This window comes from Macrotis lagotis, chromosome 2, assembly GCF_037893015.1.
Source record: "Macrotis lagotis isolate mMagLag1 chromosome 2, bilby.v1.9.chrom.fasta, whole genome shotgun sequence".
Taxonomy (NCBI): domain Eukaryota; kingdom Metazoa; phylum Chordata; class Mammalia; order Peramelemorphia; family Peramelidae; genus Macrotis; species Macrotis lagotis.
In genome coordinates, this window is record NC_133659.1 from 44,130,078 (window position 1) to 44,151,001 (window position 20,924).

The following is a 20,924-nucleotide window of genomic DNA, read 5'->3' on the forward strand; positions in this document are numbered from 1 at the left end:
CGTGGTCAGGATTCGCGGGGGGTGAGGAGAGGAGGGACTTCCGGAGGGGTGTGGCCTGTGCTCCGCGGGGGGGCGTGGCTTGAGGGCGGCTTCCTCTGCCTCGGAGTGAGTGCCTGTGAGTCACCCGGAAGGAGGCGGGGTTGAGGAATACTGGGAAAGTCTTCAGGAAGGGGCGTGGCTCGTCTTCCGGGAGGGGAGGTCTTGGAAGGGGGCGTGGCTGGCCACCCGGGCGGGCCGTAATGGGAGAGGGGCGTGGCTTGTATCCGGACACCCTGGTTTTGCGTCTGGCGGAAAGTGAGCATGCGCAGGACGAAAGCCGTCTCTCCGAAGGGGCAGCCGGGTCCTCTAGGGGTGTGGCTCACGTCGAAGGGGATTGGAGATAAGGAACTAAGGAAGGGGCGCGGCTTGAGCGCGGCGCCGGAAGCAAGAGGTGTGATCTGCCTGTAAGGGGTGTGGCTTCTCACCGCGTCCGAGTCGGATGGACGGCCGCGCCGTCCAATCGCCTTCGGAAGCTCGGTCTGGGGCGGGAGTTTCGCCCCGGGCTCGTCCGGTCGCAGCCGCGGCCTCCCGGTAGAGCCGCGGACCGGAAGCGGAAGCGGCTGCTGCGCCCCGGGCCGTCGAGCCCTCCGCTCTGGCTTCTCCCTTGACCCCTTAGGGCGCCGGGGAGGGGGCGCCGCGAAGCTCCGCCATGGAGCCCGCCGCCCCGGCGCTGACGGAGGAGGACATGGCCGAAGTGAAGAAGGACGTGAGTGCGGGGGCCGGGCGGGGCGGGCGCCGGGGGAGCCCCGGGAGGGGCCCGAGCTGGGCCCGCCGCTGCCGCCTGCCTCGGCGTCCCCGGCTGTGCAGCGGCGGCGCGGGACCAGGAAGGCGCGTCCTCCGGGGCCGGACGGCTGGAGGCGGCCCGGAGCGGGCAGGCGGGCTGCGGTGACCCGGCCGAGCCCCCGACCCCGAGCCGGTGCCCCTCCGCTGCGCCGCCTCCAGTCGCGTCGCCCGCTGCCGGGCCAGGGCAGCCTCAAAGCTCCGAAGGCCGCCGGAGCCCGGCGAGCGGCTGCAGCGCTTGTTGGAAGGCCCGCGATGGAAGATGCCAAAGCCCTGCTGCCTCCCAGAGGTGGAAAGGCCTCAGTCCCCGGGGACTAGCCGGCTGCTGGAGGGATTCCCCTACCTTGAAAACTCCTACTCATTTAAATGAGACCTTTTGATCTTTCTAGCCCGTTAAATCCATAGAAACTGCCTCAAAAACAACTGTAGAATGATTTGGCTTCTGTAGACAAGCTGGCCTCTCCTTGGTACATACTGTACTGGAGCGTAAATGAAATATCTTTTGTCGGGTTCGTGTTGACATTTTTCCTTTGTCTTTCCTGCGAGTGATCGTTCTTTTAGGTGTTTAAGCATGAGTAATCATTATCCATCATGTTGCATCTCATTGTTTAAATATGAAAAAAGGTTAGCAGCCAGCATTCTCACTTACTGGTCCCGTATTATAGTATTTGTATATTGAATCCATCAAATTCTGGAACTAAATGGGAGCTTCTGTGTTTTAGCCGTATAGCTTAGATCAGATGTCCTAAACCAAAAGAAGGGACTTAAGTGTTTACTGAAATGTTTTTCAGTTTGACGGATTAGAGGTGTCGCCTTGATCAAGGTCCCAGAACTGGTTAGTGACAAATTCAGAACTAGATTTTGTTTAATTTTCCCTTACACTTGGCTTTCTTTGAACAGATATGCCAGTGATCCTAGGGAAAATGAACAAAGGTTAGTGTCGTCTTTCAAGATTAAACTACTTTGTCTAAAGACCGGAGTATGATTCAGTGCTTTTGACTCACTATAAAAATAACAATTACCTGTCCCTTTTGGAGGAAATGAAGCATATTAGTATTTGTAGGTGTCTTTGTATCACAGATTACTAGTTACAGAGGACATTAGAGTTCATCTAGTACAGTCTCTTTACTCTCCCTTTCCCCACAACTCTTTCCTTCTCTCTTTGGACTCATATTGTAACAGGAAGATAAATCCACCGATTAGTTCAGAAACTTGAATATGTGGCTATTTTTGTACAAAAGTGTCTGCCAGGTACAGTGGGGAGTACAAAAGATGATTAAAAGCCCAGAGGCTCACAATTTACAAGCTGAGATAAAGTAGGTATAGAACTAACCAATACAAGATATTAAATGAATATATGTTCTCTTTTTAAATTTTCATAAAATGGGAGTGGCTAGGTGGCACAGTAGATAGAGCACCAGCCCTGGAGTCAGGAGTACCTGAGTTCAAATCTAGTCTCAAGACACTTAATAATTAGCTAGCTGTGTGGCCTTGGGCAAGCCACTTAACCCCATTGCCTTGCAAAACAAACTAAAAAAAAACAAAATTTTTCATAAAATCAATTTTGAATGTGATTATCTCTTGGACCCTTCCTCTCCTGGCATAATTCCCTGTTGTCCTTGACTCTAGATGGCAGCCAAAACTGAATAATTAGGATATAGTGTTCTATATGTTACAAATAACATTTTTTTAAAGCTGAATTATTTTAACAAATGTAAGTCATTCCCAACTCTTTATTCAGCAATTATTTGGGGGATGCATGGGTGAACAGATGACTGGACCTCAAAGAATTTATAACTGAATCAGGGAGATGAAATATATGTATAGATAATTGGAACATGGGACCAAATGATACATATTTTGATTTTGTTCTTTTTAAAATAAGTTAATATTGTTTCATAATTTTTTTTAGTCAGTCATTTATACCAGGACTTAAAAGTCTCTTTTAGGATACACTCCTTTCTGAATTCTCCTGACATTGCCTTCTCTTGGTGGTTCTTCCTGTCTGATATCTGTTCAGTCTTCTTTGCTGGATCACCTTCCTTGTTTCACTGTGTCCTTACTGTAGGTTTTCTCACAAGGCTTTGAACAGGTTTTTTCCTCCTTCTCTACATTTTCTTTCATTGAGTGTCCTCATTAGTCCCCTTGAGTTCACTTGTCATCTCTCAAAATGCCTCACAGATTTGTTTATCTAGCCCTCCTCCCTCTTTTGAATTCCACTCCTACTTAACCAAGTGGCTATTAGACATTTTGAACTTTGTATTTTCTAGTCATCTAAAATTAAATATGTCCAAAACAGAGCTCATTACCTTTTCCGGCCCCTCTTGCTGCTAACTTCCCTGTTTCTGTCAGGGCCACCATAGTCACATGCTTTGCAGCCTTGAACTCCAACTCTTTAACAAACCATAAAATAATTCTTTTCATATTGAATTGAGAAATTTTTAGTACTGAAATCAGATTTTTTATAACCTTGCTGCAACTTGGGACTTTCTTTGAAAAACTTTCAATTTGAGATAAATACAGCAGTTGAATTCCTTCTGTGGAAACAAATTTCAAGACAGTGAAAATGTGATATTAAAATACAACCCCCACATAGGTATTTCAAAAAAAATTGTGAGTCCTAACATTGTGAAAAAATGTTTACTATCTAGTGGCAAGTAGGATTTTTGACTTAAAACTGCCAATTAAATGTTTTTTACTAAAAAAAAATACTTAATGAGCAGTGGATAATTAGTATATCATTAAATAAAACAGAACCTAGTAGTAAATTTAGTAAACTATATTTTAAATAAGATATAGCTTTCTGCCATATTTTCTTTTTTATTGTGTCCCCAACACTTCCATATCATTTTACTAAATTGAAATGCTTAACATTTGGTACCAAGTACTGTGAAATCTAAACAGAGAGGTCAAAAAGATTATTAAACATTTTGAAAACTGGATATGATTTCTGTCTCATCCCATGCAACTTAGATCAATGCATACCATGGAAACAATGTGAAGACTAACAGAGTGCCTTCTGTAGGGGGTGGGGGGAAAGGAAGCAAGATTTGGGGAAAAAAATTGTAAAATTTAAAATAAATCAATCTTTTTAGGTTTTTGCAAGGCAATAGGGTTAAGTGGCTTGCTTGAGGCCGGATTTGAGCTCAGGTACTCCTGACTCCAGAGCCAGTGCTCTATCCACTGTGCTACCTAGCCACCCCAAAATGAATCTTTCTTAAAAAAATTTTTGAAAACGGTAATGAAAGCCTAACACCTTCTCAAGCTAATGTAGACACATCCTCAAGGGCAGATTCCTGCCATTCCAAAGAGTCTTGCCATGTTTATTTTTACATTTTTTCATATATCTTTTCTTCATGTGTTATGTATTTGAGCAGAATTATTCCCTCTGCTCTAAATCTCATGAGTCCAGAAAGGATGACATTTTCTACTCTGCCTTAACTATGATGCCACTCAGAATGCTATCCTTTCTTTTTCCTAATCAAGAAAATAAGTTTTCTGTCTAAAATGTTATGAAACAAAACAGAACAAAGAGTGGTGAGAAAATGAATATTGTTCAGAGAGTTTAGGGGGCACCTAGAGAAGTTATGCTAGCCAAAAGCCTCTTAGTTACACTGAAATGTTCCCAGTAGTGGCTACCTACAGCAACCAAGTTTTGTTAAAGAACCTTTTGACTATCTACTCAGATGCTAGTCTGATTGTGAATATTTTATTCCCAATTTAGCCCCTATGGCCAGGTGTCAACAAGAGAGCACCTGGGCTGGTCCATATTTCCCCAGTCACCTTATCACTTGCCTTGGTCATTCATAATTGCCTATTAGGTACCCTGGATTGGAGTGCATTAAATCTTTTCTGGGGGAAAAAAGATCTTCAAAAATACATTACTGAAGGAGGAATTTTGGTTCTGTTACTGATGGCTGCCCTTCCTCCTTCAACCCCTCTGCCATGATAAATTAACCTAAGAGCATAAATTGATGATCTTGTTCTGGCCTTATTAGAAATGGAAATTGACTTCTGCACCTAGACCACTGTAAAAAGAGTCCAGATTTATTTGAAGCCTTTTGCTAAATCCATCCTTTCCTTCTCAGACAATATAATCCTTGCTCTTCAAAGGCATTATTTTAGTCCTTCCCTGAAAGTACATTCTTTCATTTTGGAACCTTAATGTAGATATTATATAATGTGTTCTGCCATTGTTCCTTAATAATAGTTCTAAAAGCCTTCTAGGCCTGCAGGAGAAGAAATTCAACTTCATTGTGAAAAGCATTTGCTGAATATTTCCAAACTAGTTCACCCCATCCCCCAAAATGTCTATGTTCTCTTTGATTTTAGTTAAAAATAGCTATCAAAATCACGAAGCGACATTATGTGACTCCCTTTAGCCAATTGTGTTGACAGTCCAGTGGGCAGGCAGACAGGGTAGATGGTACCTAGCCTAGATAAAACTTCAGTCTGAAGCCTCCTTAGTATATTTTGTTAATATATAACAATACTGGCTGAAGCATAGAAGTCAATTAGTTCTGTTCACAAACCAAGGAGAAGTAATGGGCAGAGAAGCCAGGGTTGCAGATCCCCTATGGTATGTAATACAAAGCGTCAGAAAAGATAAGAGAATTGACCAGAGCCTGTGATTAGCTTTGACAGAACTGCTATATGTCAGTAATCATAAAAGCATCTCCAAGGAAGGGAGATAGGTCAGTGATTAACAATTTTTTTTTAATGGTGTCAAGCCTTTCTTCCCTCTTGCTTTTCTCTGTTTGGTGTTTCCTGTTGGGTGTTTGTTCTCTTAGTAAGTGAATGCTGAGTCTGGGTACTTGTGATGGAAATTTTTTTTACCTGCTTGCATCTCTTACAGAATTCTACATTCCTTCCTTGCCTCATTTCTTACCTATCCTTAATCACTGAGTGGACTTTGCCTTCGACAAACTAAGACCTGGGAAAGACCTTAGTTCATAAAGGCTAAGTTCTCTCACTGTATCCAGGGTCATCTCCAGTCAACCTGATCTGTAGCTTGCCACTGGACCCAGGTGGATCCAGAGGAGAAAGTGAGGCTATTGCCTTTGCATAGTGCTCCTTCACTTAAATCCAGTTCACTTTTGTGTCATGACTTCACCTCTCCAATGTCTTGGTCCTCTTTGTGAACAAGGACAGACCACAACTCTCTTTATAAGAGCCTATACAAGAGTATGACTGACGAGAGTGAAAAAGGTGAGAGATATTTGATCAAGTAGAATCATCAGAATATATAGAATTGATTTAGACATAGAAGGAAGTTATGAAGTGAGGGGATTCAATTCAGCAAACATTTCTGAAGCATCTTTGGAAGAGTATGTTCTAAGATTACAAAGGCCAAAACAAATCTAAACAGTTGCCCTCAAGGAACTTATATCCTACATGAAGAATATAACATGTATACAAAGTAATTTTAGGAGGCAAAGATCATTGACAACTAGAAGGAATAGAAAAGGCAGTGTCAATCCTTGGAAGAAGTTTGAGAGTCCAAGAGGTGGAGGGTGTTTTGAGGAGAGGATGATTCCAGAAAGTAGTAACTAGTGCTGAATCTGAGGAATAGTTAGTAACCCAGTTTAATGATAATGCAGTAAGAGTGGGAGGTATGGGAACATAAGAGCAGTCTGGAAAGAGATGGATGCCAGATTGTGAAGAACTCGTAAAATATCACCCTGAAAAGGTTGTGTTTCATCCTAAATGCAATAAGGATTCATTGAAGATTTTTGTATAGGGCAGAGACATAGTATGTATTTTCTGAGAATACTAATTTGTCTGCTTTGTGGAAGATGGGTTAGAGACAAGAGTCTGGGAACAGGGGTGCCCATTAGAAATCTGTTATAGTAGTTCAGGCAAGATAGAAGAATGGACTAACAAGGATAGAGGCTGTGTGAGCGGAAAGATGGGAAAGATTTATAAAAGATGTGGAGATAGTATGGTAATATTATCTTTTTTTAAAAATTTATTTTCATCCATATGTACACACCTATTTCCAAGTTACAAAATTTCCCTCCACCCTCCCCTCCCCAGGGAACAGTCAGGCTAGCATTTTACCAACATATTTTGTCTTGTTTACAAATTGGTAACTTTTGTCATGAGGAATTAGGATTAAGGGAAAGAGATACATAAGAGATAATTTTTAAAGTGTTCATCATATTCAGAAGGGTTGTTTTGTTTTGGTTTTTTCTGTGTGTTTTGTTTTGGTTTTCTTCCTCTGGTTGGGGATAACATTCTCCATAACCATTCAAATACAGCTCTCTGGACTGCTTCTAGGAGCTGCTTTCATCAAGGTTGTTCGTCTCATAATGTTATTGTTGATATGTACATTGTTCTCTATATTCTCTAGTCCCTTCATTCAGCATCAAATCCCATAAGTCATTCCATGCCTCTGTAGGGTCTGACTTTTTTATGGTTTCTTATTCCATAGTATTCATATGATGGGCATTCCCTCAATTTCCAATTCTTTGCCAGTGCAAAAAGAGCTGCTATGACTATTTTGAAACATGTAGTATTTTTCCCATTTTTTTATAATTTCTTCTGTATATAGGTTTAGAATTGGAATTTCTGGGTCAGAGGGAATGAAAAGTTTTATTCCATATTGCTCTCCAGAAAGGTTGGATCCATCACAATTCCACTAGTAATGCATAAGTGTCCCAATCTTCCTACAGTTTCTTCAACATTGATCTCATCTCGGCTAATTTAATAGGAGTGAGATGATACCTCATTGTTGTTTTAATTTGCATTTCTCTAAATCAGTAGTGAGTTGGACCATTTTTTCATATGATTATATATAGCTTTAATTTCTTCATTTGAAAACTGTTCATATCCTTTGACCATTTAGCAATTGGGGAATGACTTGTGATCTTATAAATTTGATGCAATTCTCCCTATATTTTAGAAATGAGACCTTTATCAGAACTTCTGGCTGTAAAGATTGTTTCCCAGCTTTCTGCTTTCCTTCTAATTTTGGCAGCATTGATTTTTATTAGTGCAAAAACTATTTAATATAGTTGGGGGCAGCTAGGTGGCGTACTGGATAGAGCATCAGCCTTAGAGTCAGGAGTACCTGGGTTCAAATCCGACCTCAGACACTTAATAATTACCTAGCTGTGTGGCCTTGGGCAAGCCACTTAACCCCATTGCCTTAAAATCTAAAAAACAAAAAAAAAAAACATAATATAGTCAGAATTATTCATTTTGCAGTTTATAATGGGCTCTAATTCTTGTTTGGTCATAAATTTATCCCCTTTTCATAGATCAGAAAGATTATTTTTTTGGTCTATTAATTTATCTATGGTATCACTCTTTATGTCTAAATCCTGTACCCATTTTAACCTTATTTTGGTATAGGATATGAGATGTGAATCTATGCCTAGTTTTTGCTATACTATTTTCCAGTTTTCCCTGCAATTTTTGTCAAATAGTGACTTCTAATCCCAGGGGCATTAGTTCTCTTGCTCTTCTTGCCTTTTTGTTGCTCCGATGAATTTTGTCGCATGCTAATATTATCTAAAGAAACTGAGAATTTGGTGACAGGATTTGAGGATCCTGTCCTATGTTTTCTTTGATTTTAGTTAAAGGTGGCTATCAAAATCAAGAAGCTGTATTATGTGACTCCCTTTAGCCAATTATATTGACAGTTCAGTAGGCAGGTAGACAGGATAGGTGGTACCTAGTCTAGGTAAAACTTAAATCTGAATCATCCTTCTTAATAACTAGGTGTAAGCCTTTGACAATGAATTCATTTTAGAACTTAGTGAGTTTGAATTGTCTTCAGGTCAGACAGGTAGAAATGTGCCGCAGACATTTCTAAAGTAGTCCAGAGTTGTTAAGACTGATAATGATCTAGATTTGAAAGTTCTCTGGACACAGAGGGAATGAATAAAATATGCCAAGAATCTAATGTCTAGATGATGGAAAGTACATTTACCCTATTTTTTATAGTGTTTGAACAATGGATAGAATATGATTTAAATTTAAAGTGAATTCAGAGGATAGTGACCAGAATGATGAAGCATATAATAGTTGAGAAAACTAGAGATATATCAACTGGTGAATAGAAAGTTATTGTGAAGGAGGAATAAACATGCTTATTAAAGGTGTATTTAGATAAAACTAAAATTGGAAAGGATACTCTGACTACTATTGAAGTAAAAAGAGAAACCTAAAATGTTTTCCTTTTCATTAAAAAGATGTAGGGACCCAGAACTTTTTAAATTTTACTAATATTTCTCCAGGCATCTAGTGTTCCTTTTCCTGATTGTTGTAGTGTGGAGAAATATTCTTATGTGGTATTGTGACTCAATTGTTAAATTTTCAAAGTAGGTTCTAATTTTATAATATTTTGATAAAAGATAAACAATGGACAAATTAATTCCACTTGAACTTAACATTCTTGCTTCAAACAAGTTTTTCATTTGATCCTTTTTCAGATTGTTAAATTTATCTTTTTTTGAGTAATTTCTTAATAATAATTATGAAAGACTCCTAGCTATAATAATTCATTTTCTTTAGTATCATCACTGTTTTATTCCAAAGTTACACATAGTGCTTTGAAAAGTATTCCTTTCGGGGAGGCTAGCTGGTACAGTGATAGAATATCAACCCTGGAGTCGGGAGGACCTGAGTTCAAATCCAGACTCAGACACTTAATAATCACCTAGCTGTGTGACTTTGGGCAAGTCACTTAACCCCATTTGATGAACTTAAAAAAAAAGGAAGTTCATTTATAATGAAAAAATTGTCACAAAAAAATTGATCTGATCAACCTTAATGGACTTGCTCATTTCATCAGTGCAACAATCAGGGACAATTTTAGGGTATCGGCGATGGAGAATGACATTCTATATCCAAAGAAAGAATTGTGGAGTTTAAACAAAGACTATTACCTTTAATTTAAATTTTTTTTAAAAAGGTATCTTATATAATTTTGCTATCTCTTACATTTTTTTCCTTAAGGATATGATTTCTCTCTCAACACAATTTTGATCAATGTATAGCATGGAAACAATGTAAAGACTATCACACTGCCTTCTTGGGGGGGGTTGTAAAATTCAAAATACAATAAAAAAATTCAAATTGATCTGAATATCTTTCCTTTTTTCCCCTCTCTTTAAAAGAAGTGACCAATTATATATCATACTAATAAAAATACTCAAAGGAGATAGGATTCCATCAGTAGGTTAAATGACTTATTGGAGTCAGGCAATAATTAATTATAATAATAAATGTTAGAGTTAGGATTTGAGCCCAGATTTCTAGGCTTCAAGCCCAGTATGATATATACCCAGCTCCATGGCCTCTATATCATATTCTTATTTAAGATCTCATGAATTGTGATGCTAATTCTCCTCATACAGATTACAACCTCTCCATGCCTATTTGTCCCAATTCAACTGGTCTGTGATCTCCCATATCTTTATCAGGAGCATGTTCCTTCCATTATCATTCAGGTATTTCTGTAGAGCACGAGTACTATCCATCAGTTGTCACTCTGTTTTAAATATAGTACTTTGGAGTTTTAATTGAATATATATTAACTTCTTATTTTTAGTCTTAGGGTTTTGTAACAATTTAGATATTTGTCCTAACAAGACAGTCTTGACAGTACAGAGATGATTCAGTAATGACTTCCAGTAATGACTCAGTAATGAGTTGGGTTTTTTTTTTTGTTTTTAGGTTTTTGCAAGGCAATGGGGTTAAGTGGCTTGCCCAAGGCCACACATCTAGGTAATTATTAAGTGTCTGAGTCCGGATTTGAACTCAGGTACTCCTGACTCCAAGGCCGATGCTGTATCCACTATGCTGCCCCCACAATGAGTTGTTTTTTGTTTGCTAAAATAGAATCATGTGGGGGGGGGGGTGAAATGCAGGGAGAGGTGAGAAGTGTGTTTGGGTTTTTTTGGTGATGTTACTTGGTACTACTTCATTTATTTGCCTTTCTATACTGTCTCTCCTTTTTGTTTTTGGCTTTCATTTATATCCACAATGTCAAGATTGCTAGGATTCAGTTTCTTCAGTTCAGCACATCCTTTTCAGACAATTCTGTCTGTTAAATATCTCTCACATTTGTCCTATTCTTTCTATGTCTGCCATCTTTATGAAAGTCCTTATAAAATGTATTACAATCAAAATAGGTTCAGCAATGAATTAGAACTATGAATTAGACCATTTTTAGAATGTTTGTAAACATAAAGTATTGGTCTTCAAAATGTAAAATCCTAGCCCAATACCATTTTTTTAATGTATACAGTTGGCCACCTGTACACTCTGTGTTTAGTTTTTGCAAGGCAATGTGGTTAAGGGACTTGTCCAAGGTCACACAGCTAGTGAATTGTTAAGTGTCTGAGGCCGCATTTGAATTCAGGTCCTCCTAACTCCAGGGTAGGTGATCAATGTAAACCCATATCCATTACTAGAAGAAATATCTAGTAACACTTTATTATTTCTTACTTTTGTTTTTTCCTTATTCAAAAAACTTTACAGTGACTTCAGTTGCCTCATATTCTTCATGCTGACTTAAAGAACCCCCCCCCACACACACAAACTCATCCCTTTGTGGCTTATATCCTGTTATGTTTTTCTATGGCCCACACTTTCCTGCCCATTTGTCAGCATTCCTTCTCTGTAGATCTCATTCATCACTATCACTTTCATTTCTAAGTGTATTCTTTTTTACTACCTTCCCTATGATCAACCTTTATAACAAAGAGGAATAAAACGAGGTGAAAAGCAGTTCAGCAAAAGTAACCATTCATCATTATAATTACATAGTGCTAGTTTCAGTTGTTTCCTTGTGCTTTCCATACACTTTGTTTTGATTATTATGTATATTATTTTCTGGTTCTACTTTCTTTACTTTGCATCACTTAATATAAGTGTTCCCTCGTTTCTCTGTTTTTTATATTCATTTATTACAGCACATATTCTGTTGCATTCGTGTGCCACATTTTGTTTAGCTATAGCTTGATCAATAGGTATCGACTTTTTCTAATTCTTTGGTACTCTGAAAAGTTACAAATATTTTGATGTTTTTGTGACCTTTTAATCATTGACCTCCTTGGATATATATGTCTGTGGAACATTAGAGTCAAATACTATAGTAGACATTTCGATCACTTGGTTAACATTATTTCAGTTCACTTTCCATTTGTTTGGAGGGGTTTTTTGTTCTTGTTTTTGGCTTTTGCAAAGCTATGGGGTTGAGGGACTTGCCCTAGGTCACTCAGCTAAATAAGTATTAAATGTCTGAGACTGGATTTGAACTCGGGTCCTCCTACCTCCAGGGCTGACATTCTTTCCACTGCACTAACTGCTCCTTCCAGTTCACTTTCTAGAATGGTTGAATCAAACCATAGCCATCAACAGAATATTAGTGTACCGTAATTCTTCCAACATTAATTATTCCCATCTTTTGCCCATCTTTGCCAGCTTGCCAGGTGTGAGGGAAAACCTAGAGTTGCTTTTATTTTCATTTCTTCTATCATGTCTTGCAATCTTTAATTTGAATGTTCAGTTCTTTGGAAAATTGTCCATGTCCTTTAACCAATTATCCTACTGAGTAATGACTCTCTTTCTATACTTTTGCATTAGATTTTGAATTGTTATTTATTTCTCCAACTAGATGTAACCCTTTATAAAACTATGCCATTTGCTCAATCTAACTCCACTGCCCTGCACATAAGTATATAGCACCTAAGAGATGGAAAGAACCTTAGAAATATCTTTTCCAAACGCTCACATTTTAGCTAAACTGGATTTTTTTTCCAGTTTTTTTTCCAGTTTTTACCATTACATTGGTACACAGAGTAGTTTGACCATTTTCTGTTATCCTCCATGATGAGAGAATGGAAAAACATTAGTTAATAGAGGTGTAATTTTTCCTGAATTCAGAAGGTACTTCCAGACCTCTAATTCTAAAGTATTTTTAATACAGAAGTAACCATAAGTATCATTCATTGAAGCAAGAGGCATTTTTAGATTTCCTACAGATAAATTATCAGGCAAACCAATTTTATTTACTATAATTGACTCTGTCTTCTACGTAATTTATATTTCTGGTCGGGTTTGTGATGTGTTCTTATCCTCAATCCCATGCCTGCCTTTGAGGTTGTCAGGTTGTTTCCCATATCTAGAGACAGGTAGGTAGGTAGATATCTTGTGTGTCTGTAGGTATTTCATGTTTCTCATCAAAAGACTGTAAGTTTCCCTAGTTTTTCATAGAGCCTGACAGTCAACTGAATCATAAAATGTTTTCCATTTAAGATAACCTTAAAATATGTTTTATATCTTTTAGGCTTTAGAAAATCTGAGGGTGTATTTATGTGAAAAAATTATAGCTGAGAGACATTTTGATCACCTACGGGCAAAGAAAATACTCACTAGAGAGGACACTGAAGAAATTTCTTGTAGAACTTCGAGTAAAAAAAGAGCTGGTAAGCTGTTGGACTATTTACAGGAAAACCCTAAGGGACTTGACACTCTGGTGGAATCTATTCGACGAGAGAAAACACAGAGCTTCCTTATAGAGAAGATCACAGATGAAGTGCAGAAGCTAAAGATCGTCAAACTTGAGTATCTGAAAGGTAAGGGGATATGTACATACCAGGGTGACAATTTAAACAGAAAAGGGGAAAAATAAAGCAATTCACTCACTAGTTAATTCCCCCCCCCCGAAGTTTTTTACTGAAGGATTACACTAGGATTGCCTTTTCTGCTTTAGAAAATTGTATTAAGTTGACAAAATAGAAAGATACTGGGATTGTCTCTTTAATCAAAGCTGATATGTGTGAATTTAGTTCAACATCACTCCCTTCCAGATTGATAGAAAATGAACTATGCATTATTAGACCTATTTTAAAATGAAGAAACAGAACAAGATTTGTTGAGTGACTTCCCAAAGGCATGGAGCTTATTCTAAGGAAGAGGATTTCTGATGCCTCTATTGTGGAACTACAGTTCCCCCTGAAATACAGCTAGCTAAATGGGATATTAGTTTGCTTAATGGGTCAGCAGATTTTGCTGGGACTCTGCCAATGCAGCCCCACCTCGACTCCCTAGGATGTGTCAGAGCTTCCTGGGTCCTGGGCAGGCCTTCTGTCCACCACCACTTTGTTGTGCCTCATATCTGTAGCTATGGAATCCTTCACATAATACTTACTGTTTAAAAATGCATATAAGGAGGGCAACCAGATGGTGCAGTGGATATAATACGAGTCAGGAGGATCTGAGTTTAGATCTACACTCAGACATTTAATAATGACCTATATGATCTTGGGCAAGTCACTTAACCCCAATGCTTGCAAAAATTAAAATGCATATAAAAATATGATTACAAAGGAAACCAACTTTATACACACACACACATTATTATTAAAAATGATTTTAAGGAGAAAATAGTTCATAAACTCAAGGTGAATCCCTGCAACTAAACCATCCTTATTTTGCCTGAGCTTCAAGATAAAAAAACTCACAGGAAATAACCTGGATCAGTGTACCAGCCTGCAAATCAATAGATTATAATGTGCTAGTGCATCAATCAACATTGGATATTTACTGAGCCAGGTTAATTGTTTTATCCTTTGACTTCAATAAGAATTTTCCCTTTCCACTTCCCTAGAGGTATAAAACTATTAGTTAAATAAACACAAGATTAAATAAATAAATTAAATTAAAAAACCTTATTTTTTGCTCATCACAAATGGATATTATTCAGTTCATAAACTTTAGCCCTGATACACATTATTTGAAATGACTTACATTAAACACATTCTGTTTCTTTTCCTTTTATTTGGGCACTTATGCTTTTGTGCTTTAACTCTTGTGACTTTGTAATAGCTCTGAAAACTACTTCTTTTATGAAGAAATTTGAAAGACATTTATCTTCTTTGGGGGGCAGGGGGAGTTAAGTGGCTTGCCCAAGGCCACACAGCTAGGTAATTATTAAGTGTCTGAGGCCAGATTTGAACTCAGGTACTCCTGACTCCAGGGCCGGTTCTCTGTCCATTGCGCCATGTAGCTGCCCCCATTTATCTTCATTTCTGAGCAGATTTCCTTAAGTAATAACACTTAAGTCAAGTTTCAGAGGACTTCTATATGTTAGGCTTTTTTCCTACAATATTGGGTCTCTGGAATTAAGTTACAGTAATTAGCAGTGTAATAACATTTATTTGATTAAATGTTTGTTGAATTGACTGACTGATTAAAAGGTTTACTAACCAGTTTATTGATCATCTTCTGTGGTTTTATTTTAGGATTGCACCATAATAGTTATATGCCTCCTCCACCTGGAGCAATAAATAGCCTATCTAGATTAGATTCTAATGTGTGCAGTTTCTCTGACAAATTGAAAGATGGAGATGCCACGGTTGTTTTCCATCCAACGGGAGAGACCAGCACAGCCTCCTTTTATTCTAGCAGTACTTCGTTGAATTTACCTATTGTAGAGGTAGGAAGAAACGAAAATAGCCTCTTATCCTCAACTCCCCTGCCCGGACCTGGAGACCCCGGGGCACCTCCTCTTCCACTCGAACCCCAGCCAGAAGAAGAAGGAAACTCCAGTGATACGTTTCTTCCCTTAAGATCACGTTCTTTTTGCCAACAATGACAGTTTACCACTTCTTTAAAAATTTATTTCAGAAATATTTGAAAAGTTTATAAAATTTTAAGAGAACAGTTATTGTAAATGCTTACTAACAACCTACTGTAGCATTTTTAGTATTTTTATCATGCTGTGTAAATAGAGTGTTAATGCATTTTTAGGGAATTAAATACAAAGCATATTTTGATTATGTATACTGTTTATTTTTTTCACTGTAAGAGTTTTAGTTGGTGATGGTTTGGGTGTGGGGTTTTGGGTTTTTGGTTTTTTTTTTCTTTTGGTATGATTGCAGTCTAATTTTTGCAACTGGACACAGTTTCTTCATAATGTGATCAGCTAGGTTGGATTTGCTGTACTAAGACAATGTTTTATCTTGGGATGTGTGCTGGAAGTGGTCAGGGCTGAATGTAATAGTTCTCACCAACTATTAAACTTCTCTCAGTAGAATTTTGAGAGTTCAGAAGTTGGCTTTCTTCTATCATTGAACCTGATGCTGGCCAGTAAAACTCCTGCTAACCAGCACCAGCATTGCTTTTGCCCAAGGGACATGGTTTGCAAAGACATAGTCTTCCTTTAATGTATATAATGACTCTACCTCCTGATCTAACCTAATGTGCCAATATCTCAATTTGATCAGATTTGCTTATCATCATTGACTTTTAATGCCTTTCTCAAGACACTCTTATGTTCTTAGATTCTTTATTATTCCTAAGTGAAAACTATTTTGTAACACACCAATCATTAATATTTCATGGAGGCATTTTTAGTTTCTGTACTTTCAGCTTCTTCAGGTTGTTGTCTGGAGTGTGGGTAAAATCTTAGAACAAATTATTTTCTTATGAATTAAGTTTTATTCAACATTGCTTGATAGTGGGGCATTTGCTGACCATCTTGTCATGTGGTCTTGTCAATTATTGTAATGGGATGTCACCACCATTAGTCATTTATGTCACATTTTATCTCTTGTGTAATTAATTTTTTTATTGTTTACTTATCAATTCCACATATAAGATCTTTCTTAGCCATGTTAAGTTTGCAGTAGACAGGTGGGGAAAATACTATTTGGTCAGTCAGTATGTGCCCAGGTGCTATGCTAAGGACTGGGCATTTAAACATGAAAAAGTGCCTTCTCACAGAGCTTGCAATCTAATGGGGTAAGCCAGGACCCAAAAGGAAGCTCAAAAGAAGAAAGGAGAAGGTGGAAAAGTGTTGTACAAGCCTTGGGGCATGATAGAGACTCAAAGGAATGCAGCCTGGTGGGAAATGAAGAGATGATGATCTGTCTGGGTACCCACCTCAATCAGAGGGGCTTGATACCATGGGATTACTAGTATTGGTGAAGTCTTACAGGAAGAGATATGAAAAACAGTATTTGTTAATAGTATAATATAGCCAAAAGAATATTGTAGGGTTGTTTTTTTTTTAAAGTTAAATTTCCTTTAAGAATCCAAATGGTTGTTTCCATTTTTAGAGCAGTATACTAAGCCTAATTTGTTTTCAAGTATTTGTGATATTTGTACTTTTGGGAAATAATTATGAATTGTCAGCCATAAAAAAAGACCTGTTACAATGTTTTTAGAACAGTTCTGAAGATTAAATTATACTTGTCCACATATTACCCATGACCACTTGAGACATTTTATTACAAGAGAAAAGCTGATTTACAGAATAGTTGTTTTAAGTTCCTTAAATAATCAATATTTTTCTCCTTATATATGGTCTTTGAAAAGTTTTCAGCTTTACTTCTACTCCTTAGAGTCTATGTTGTTTCCCTTCTCTACCTATTAGGTATAAACTATTCTTTTGATTAATTTTGATTAATGGTATCTACCCCCCACACACAAAAAAAGTCAACACTTTTCTGGATGAAAATATAAATTTTTTTCAGGTCAAAAATCACGTTTAAATGTGTTGTTTTACAGACAACTGAAAATCCAAAGTCACAATTTATTTGGGTACTTTGGAATATTCCATTTATAAATTCTGTTCTTAGACATTTATTTGGGATTGTTAACTATAAATTATTAATATAGTAAGAAAAATTTCTGCTATCATAATTCAAGTTTAAGAGTCCTTTAAAATACTGAAATGATTTCTAGGACCTATAGAATACTTAAATTTAAATTATTAAAAACTAACCATTATCTAAATTTTAGGATCAGTTGAGATAATAGCCTAACAAGGGTAGAGTGAGCTGCTCTCCTGTGTTGCATCCTATCTGGTTAAACAGCACATGTCAGCGTCTTAGGATCTCTTTGAGTTGAAAACAGTAATAAATTCTCCCCACCAAAACATTTCCCCTCCCAATCTGTTCACATTATCTTTACCATAGTACTGGATGAAAGGGGTTTTTGTAACCTGACTGATGAGAAACCATGGATAACATAGATTTGTGAACAGAACTGTACTAGGTGCTATGGGAATTACAAAGAAACTTTGGTAGGCATTCATTCTCTGCAGGAGTTTGCACTGATAGAGAAATTTAATGTTTGCAATAAATTGTATTGAAGAAATTTTTGTGTTGGATATTACCTTCTCTCCACCTTAATCTTGACCAGATTTGCTGCTATTAAAAATTTATAACTAGAAATTATTGACTGGAAACTTATAAAAAATTGTACTCGGGAAACAAAGGGCTCTAACTTCTCAAAGCCACAGAAGGGAACCTGTGATCATGGTTTCTAGCGAAATCTTCATATTGAAGCTCTCACCTGCTTCCTTGACTTGGGGAGATCTGGGAACAGACATTTTCATCATTCATCATTACTTGAAGTAATAATTTGGGCATGAACTAAATATGAAAGAATAAACAAAATTATTTAGGTTTCTCGCTGTTATGAGTCCAAATATTTTCCTAATGTGTCAAAAACTAACTGGTCTGTGTTTCATCCCCAGCAGAGGGAGCAATACAAGTTAGAAAACAACATGCTTCTAAATGAAATCTATTTCAATTTATTTTTTATATGTATTCTGAAAAATCATTTATATCTATACCAGATCATGTAAATACTAAAATTTTAAGTGGTTACTACATAAAAATATTTTCATTTAAGTTTATAAAATAGAAATTGATTATATTTTTCTACTAACCTAGTACATAGTGACCTTTAATACTGAAGGAAAATGACTCTACCTTAGTTTAATTTTTTCTGAGTTATCTGGAAATTAAGTAACTAAGTATGTACCACATTTTCAAAATATTCATAATACATTTGTACTGACCTGGATGTGAGGTATAATTGGATTAAAAAACTTAGTTCTGTAGATTGATTTTCAAAAAGGTCTCAACTCTATGATTTTTAGTATTTAAGTTAAAGCTCAGTTAAGTAGAATGTTCCTGATTGAAGGGGGTATCTGAAGAACATACAAAAATGGCTAAATGGTCATTGAAACAGTACTATTGATGTGAAGTGTTTAGTAGTTTGTCAAATTCACATGGACCACAGGATATTCCCTGAGAGTTTGTTTCCTTTCCTTGTGATTTACCTATCTTTTCTGAAATGTGCCTTGGCTGGACCATGGGCAGAGCTAATCATTGGTTTCAGTTTGATTGACTTGCAGAGTAAGAGAATCATGTTGTTTTTTTTTAAGGAATCATTTTTAGTAAAGTTTTAGCAGATTATCTTTAAGTTTTTAATAAGATAGTTATTGTTCCTGAAAAGGTAAAGTAGCTATTTCCATTTCCATTATGAAGTGCCTTACATTTCCTAGTTAGTCAAATAAGATTATCCAAAGTTAAATACGTTTTTGATCTTGTGTTTTCTTTAGCAGTTTTTATCAGATAAAAATTTAACTAGAAAACAGAAATATGAAATGAATAGCATACAAGGCATTGAATGTAATAGAGTTGGAGACAGATATAATATTAGCATGATCTAGTGGGGATATTTTTCAAAATACAATAAGTGTGAAAATTACTTTCCTGCATTAACCAAGTCTGAATGTCAGTTTCCTCAAATATTTCTTGATTAAAGTCTGGAAAAAAATTTTTCTTGGTATAAAATGTAATTGTTTTTTAATAAATACTTTTGTAAAGTTTTTTTTACCTTCAAGTGATGTGTGTTTTGCCATTCATTACCTTCCATCAGACCAATAATGGACCTCAAGAGCAGGTGTTGGAGTTAAATACTAGGAAAAAAAAGCAACTGAGAATAAGATTTCACTTCATCTAAGTGATATATACCTGATGGTATTTATACATATAATTCTGTTCTTGTTGAATTCATCATTTAGATAGTTTCTGTAAAATCAGCATAGAAATAGAGTGCCAGGTCAGTTTTTCTACATGGCTTCCAGCTTAAGAAGATTCTATTTAATTAGCGAGGTAATTAGGAACCAAGATTTAGCTCCAAATGAATGAATGACAGATGTAAAATATACCAAAAATTAGGGGAGCCATGGAGAAGTCACCTCTCATGTCTGGGTAAGGAAATAGTTGATGACTAACCAAGTGAAAGGAACATGATAAAGTGGATCATTTTGATTATATAAAATTTTAAAGTTTTTGCAAAAGCAGATATAAGAAAAGGGGAAGTAGGTGACATTTTTGCAACATTTTTAATAGAGTTATCATTTTCATGATACACAAAAGAACTGTCAAATTTGTAAGATTAAACCATTCTCCAGGAGATAAATGGTCAAAGGATATAACAGCAGTTTTCAAAGGAAGAAATTCAAGCTCAATAACCACAAGGGGGAAAAGATTAAATACCTAGATAAGTGTAAATTAAATCAATTTTGGAGTTCTACCTTGGACTGGCAAAAATGACAAAATAGAGTGATGGGGAAACTGAGTAAAACCATATGCTGATAGACTGATGGAACGGAGTTGTTGAAGAAAATGACCCATACAGCATTCCTTTTGCCTAGCTTAAGATATCAGAAGAAAAGGAGATGAACTTGCTAATATAAAACATTTCCTTTTGGAAACAAAAGTTCATAGTGAATGACCAAAGTAAATTGTGGTCTACGATTGCAATTGAAAATTATAATAGAGTACAATTTTGGAGGAAGCGTGGAGGAGAGCATGGTGAACAGCATCGCGCAACGCATACAAGGAGATCAGGCTCCAATACCCTAGGGTCCCAATCGATGAAATGACAAACCGCAAATAGGAAGGAATGAGGGCTGCCGAAACGGGGCGGTGGGGGGGCTCGGGAGGAGGGGGCGCTGGCAGCGCCTCGGGGCCGGGCGTCGGCCCCTCCTCCTGGAGGCTTCTAGAAGCGGCGGGTTCCGCGGCCGAGAGGCCACGCCCGTCTCGCCTTCCGCGCCCCGGGTCGCCCCTCCTCCCTCTCCATAAGAGGGAACTTCCGGGCCGGGGCGCACCGAGGGGGCGGAGTCTTCTTCGGCGGCGCGCGCGAGGGGCGGGGCGCTCCACTTTTCGCCCCTCCTTAGAGGGGAGGGGTTTGCTCCGGTTGGGCGCCCTCACGTGAGGGGCGGGGCTTCCGGAGCCGGGGCGCCTCCGCTTCGGCCCCTTTCCCCGGAGGGCGGGGCTTCTCGG

General features: G+C 37.7%; 1 protein-coding gene across 2 annotated transcripts; it reads left to right on the forward strand.

Annotated features, from left to right (window-relative positions):
* The first annotated feature begins 578 nt into the window (after window positions 1-578).
* On the forward strand, window positions 579-20,409 carry BCL10 (BCL10 immune signaling adaptor). 2 transcript variants are annotated; one of them, XM_074221773.1, is made up of 3 exons: window positions 579-745; window positions 13,121-13,409; window positions 15,078-20,409. In XM_074221773.1, exons 1-3 carry the CDS (start codon window positions 689-691, stop codon window positions 15,428-15,430), a joined length of 699 nt encoding a protein of 232 aa, XP_074077874.1. In that variant the 5' UTR covers window positions 579-688; the 3' UTR covers window positions 15,431-20,409. The 2 variants fall into 2 exon arrangements, with proteins under 2 accessions (XP_074077874.1, XP_074077875.1); XM_074221774.1 differs by lacking the exon at window positions 579-745 and adding an exon at window positions 1,083-5,398.
* The last annotated feature ends 515 nt before the right edge of the window (window positions 20,410-20,924 follow it).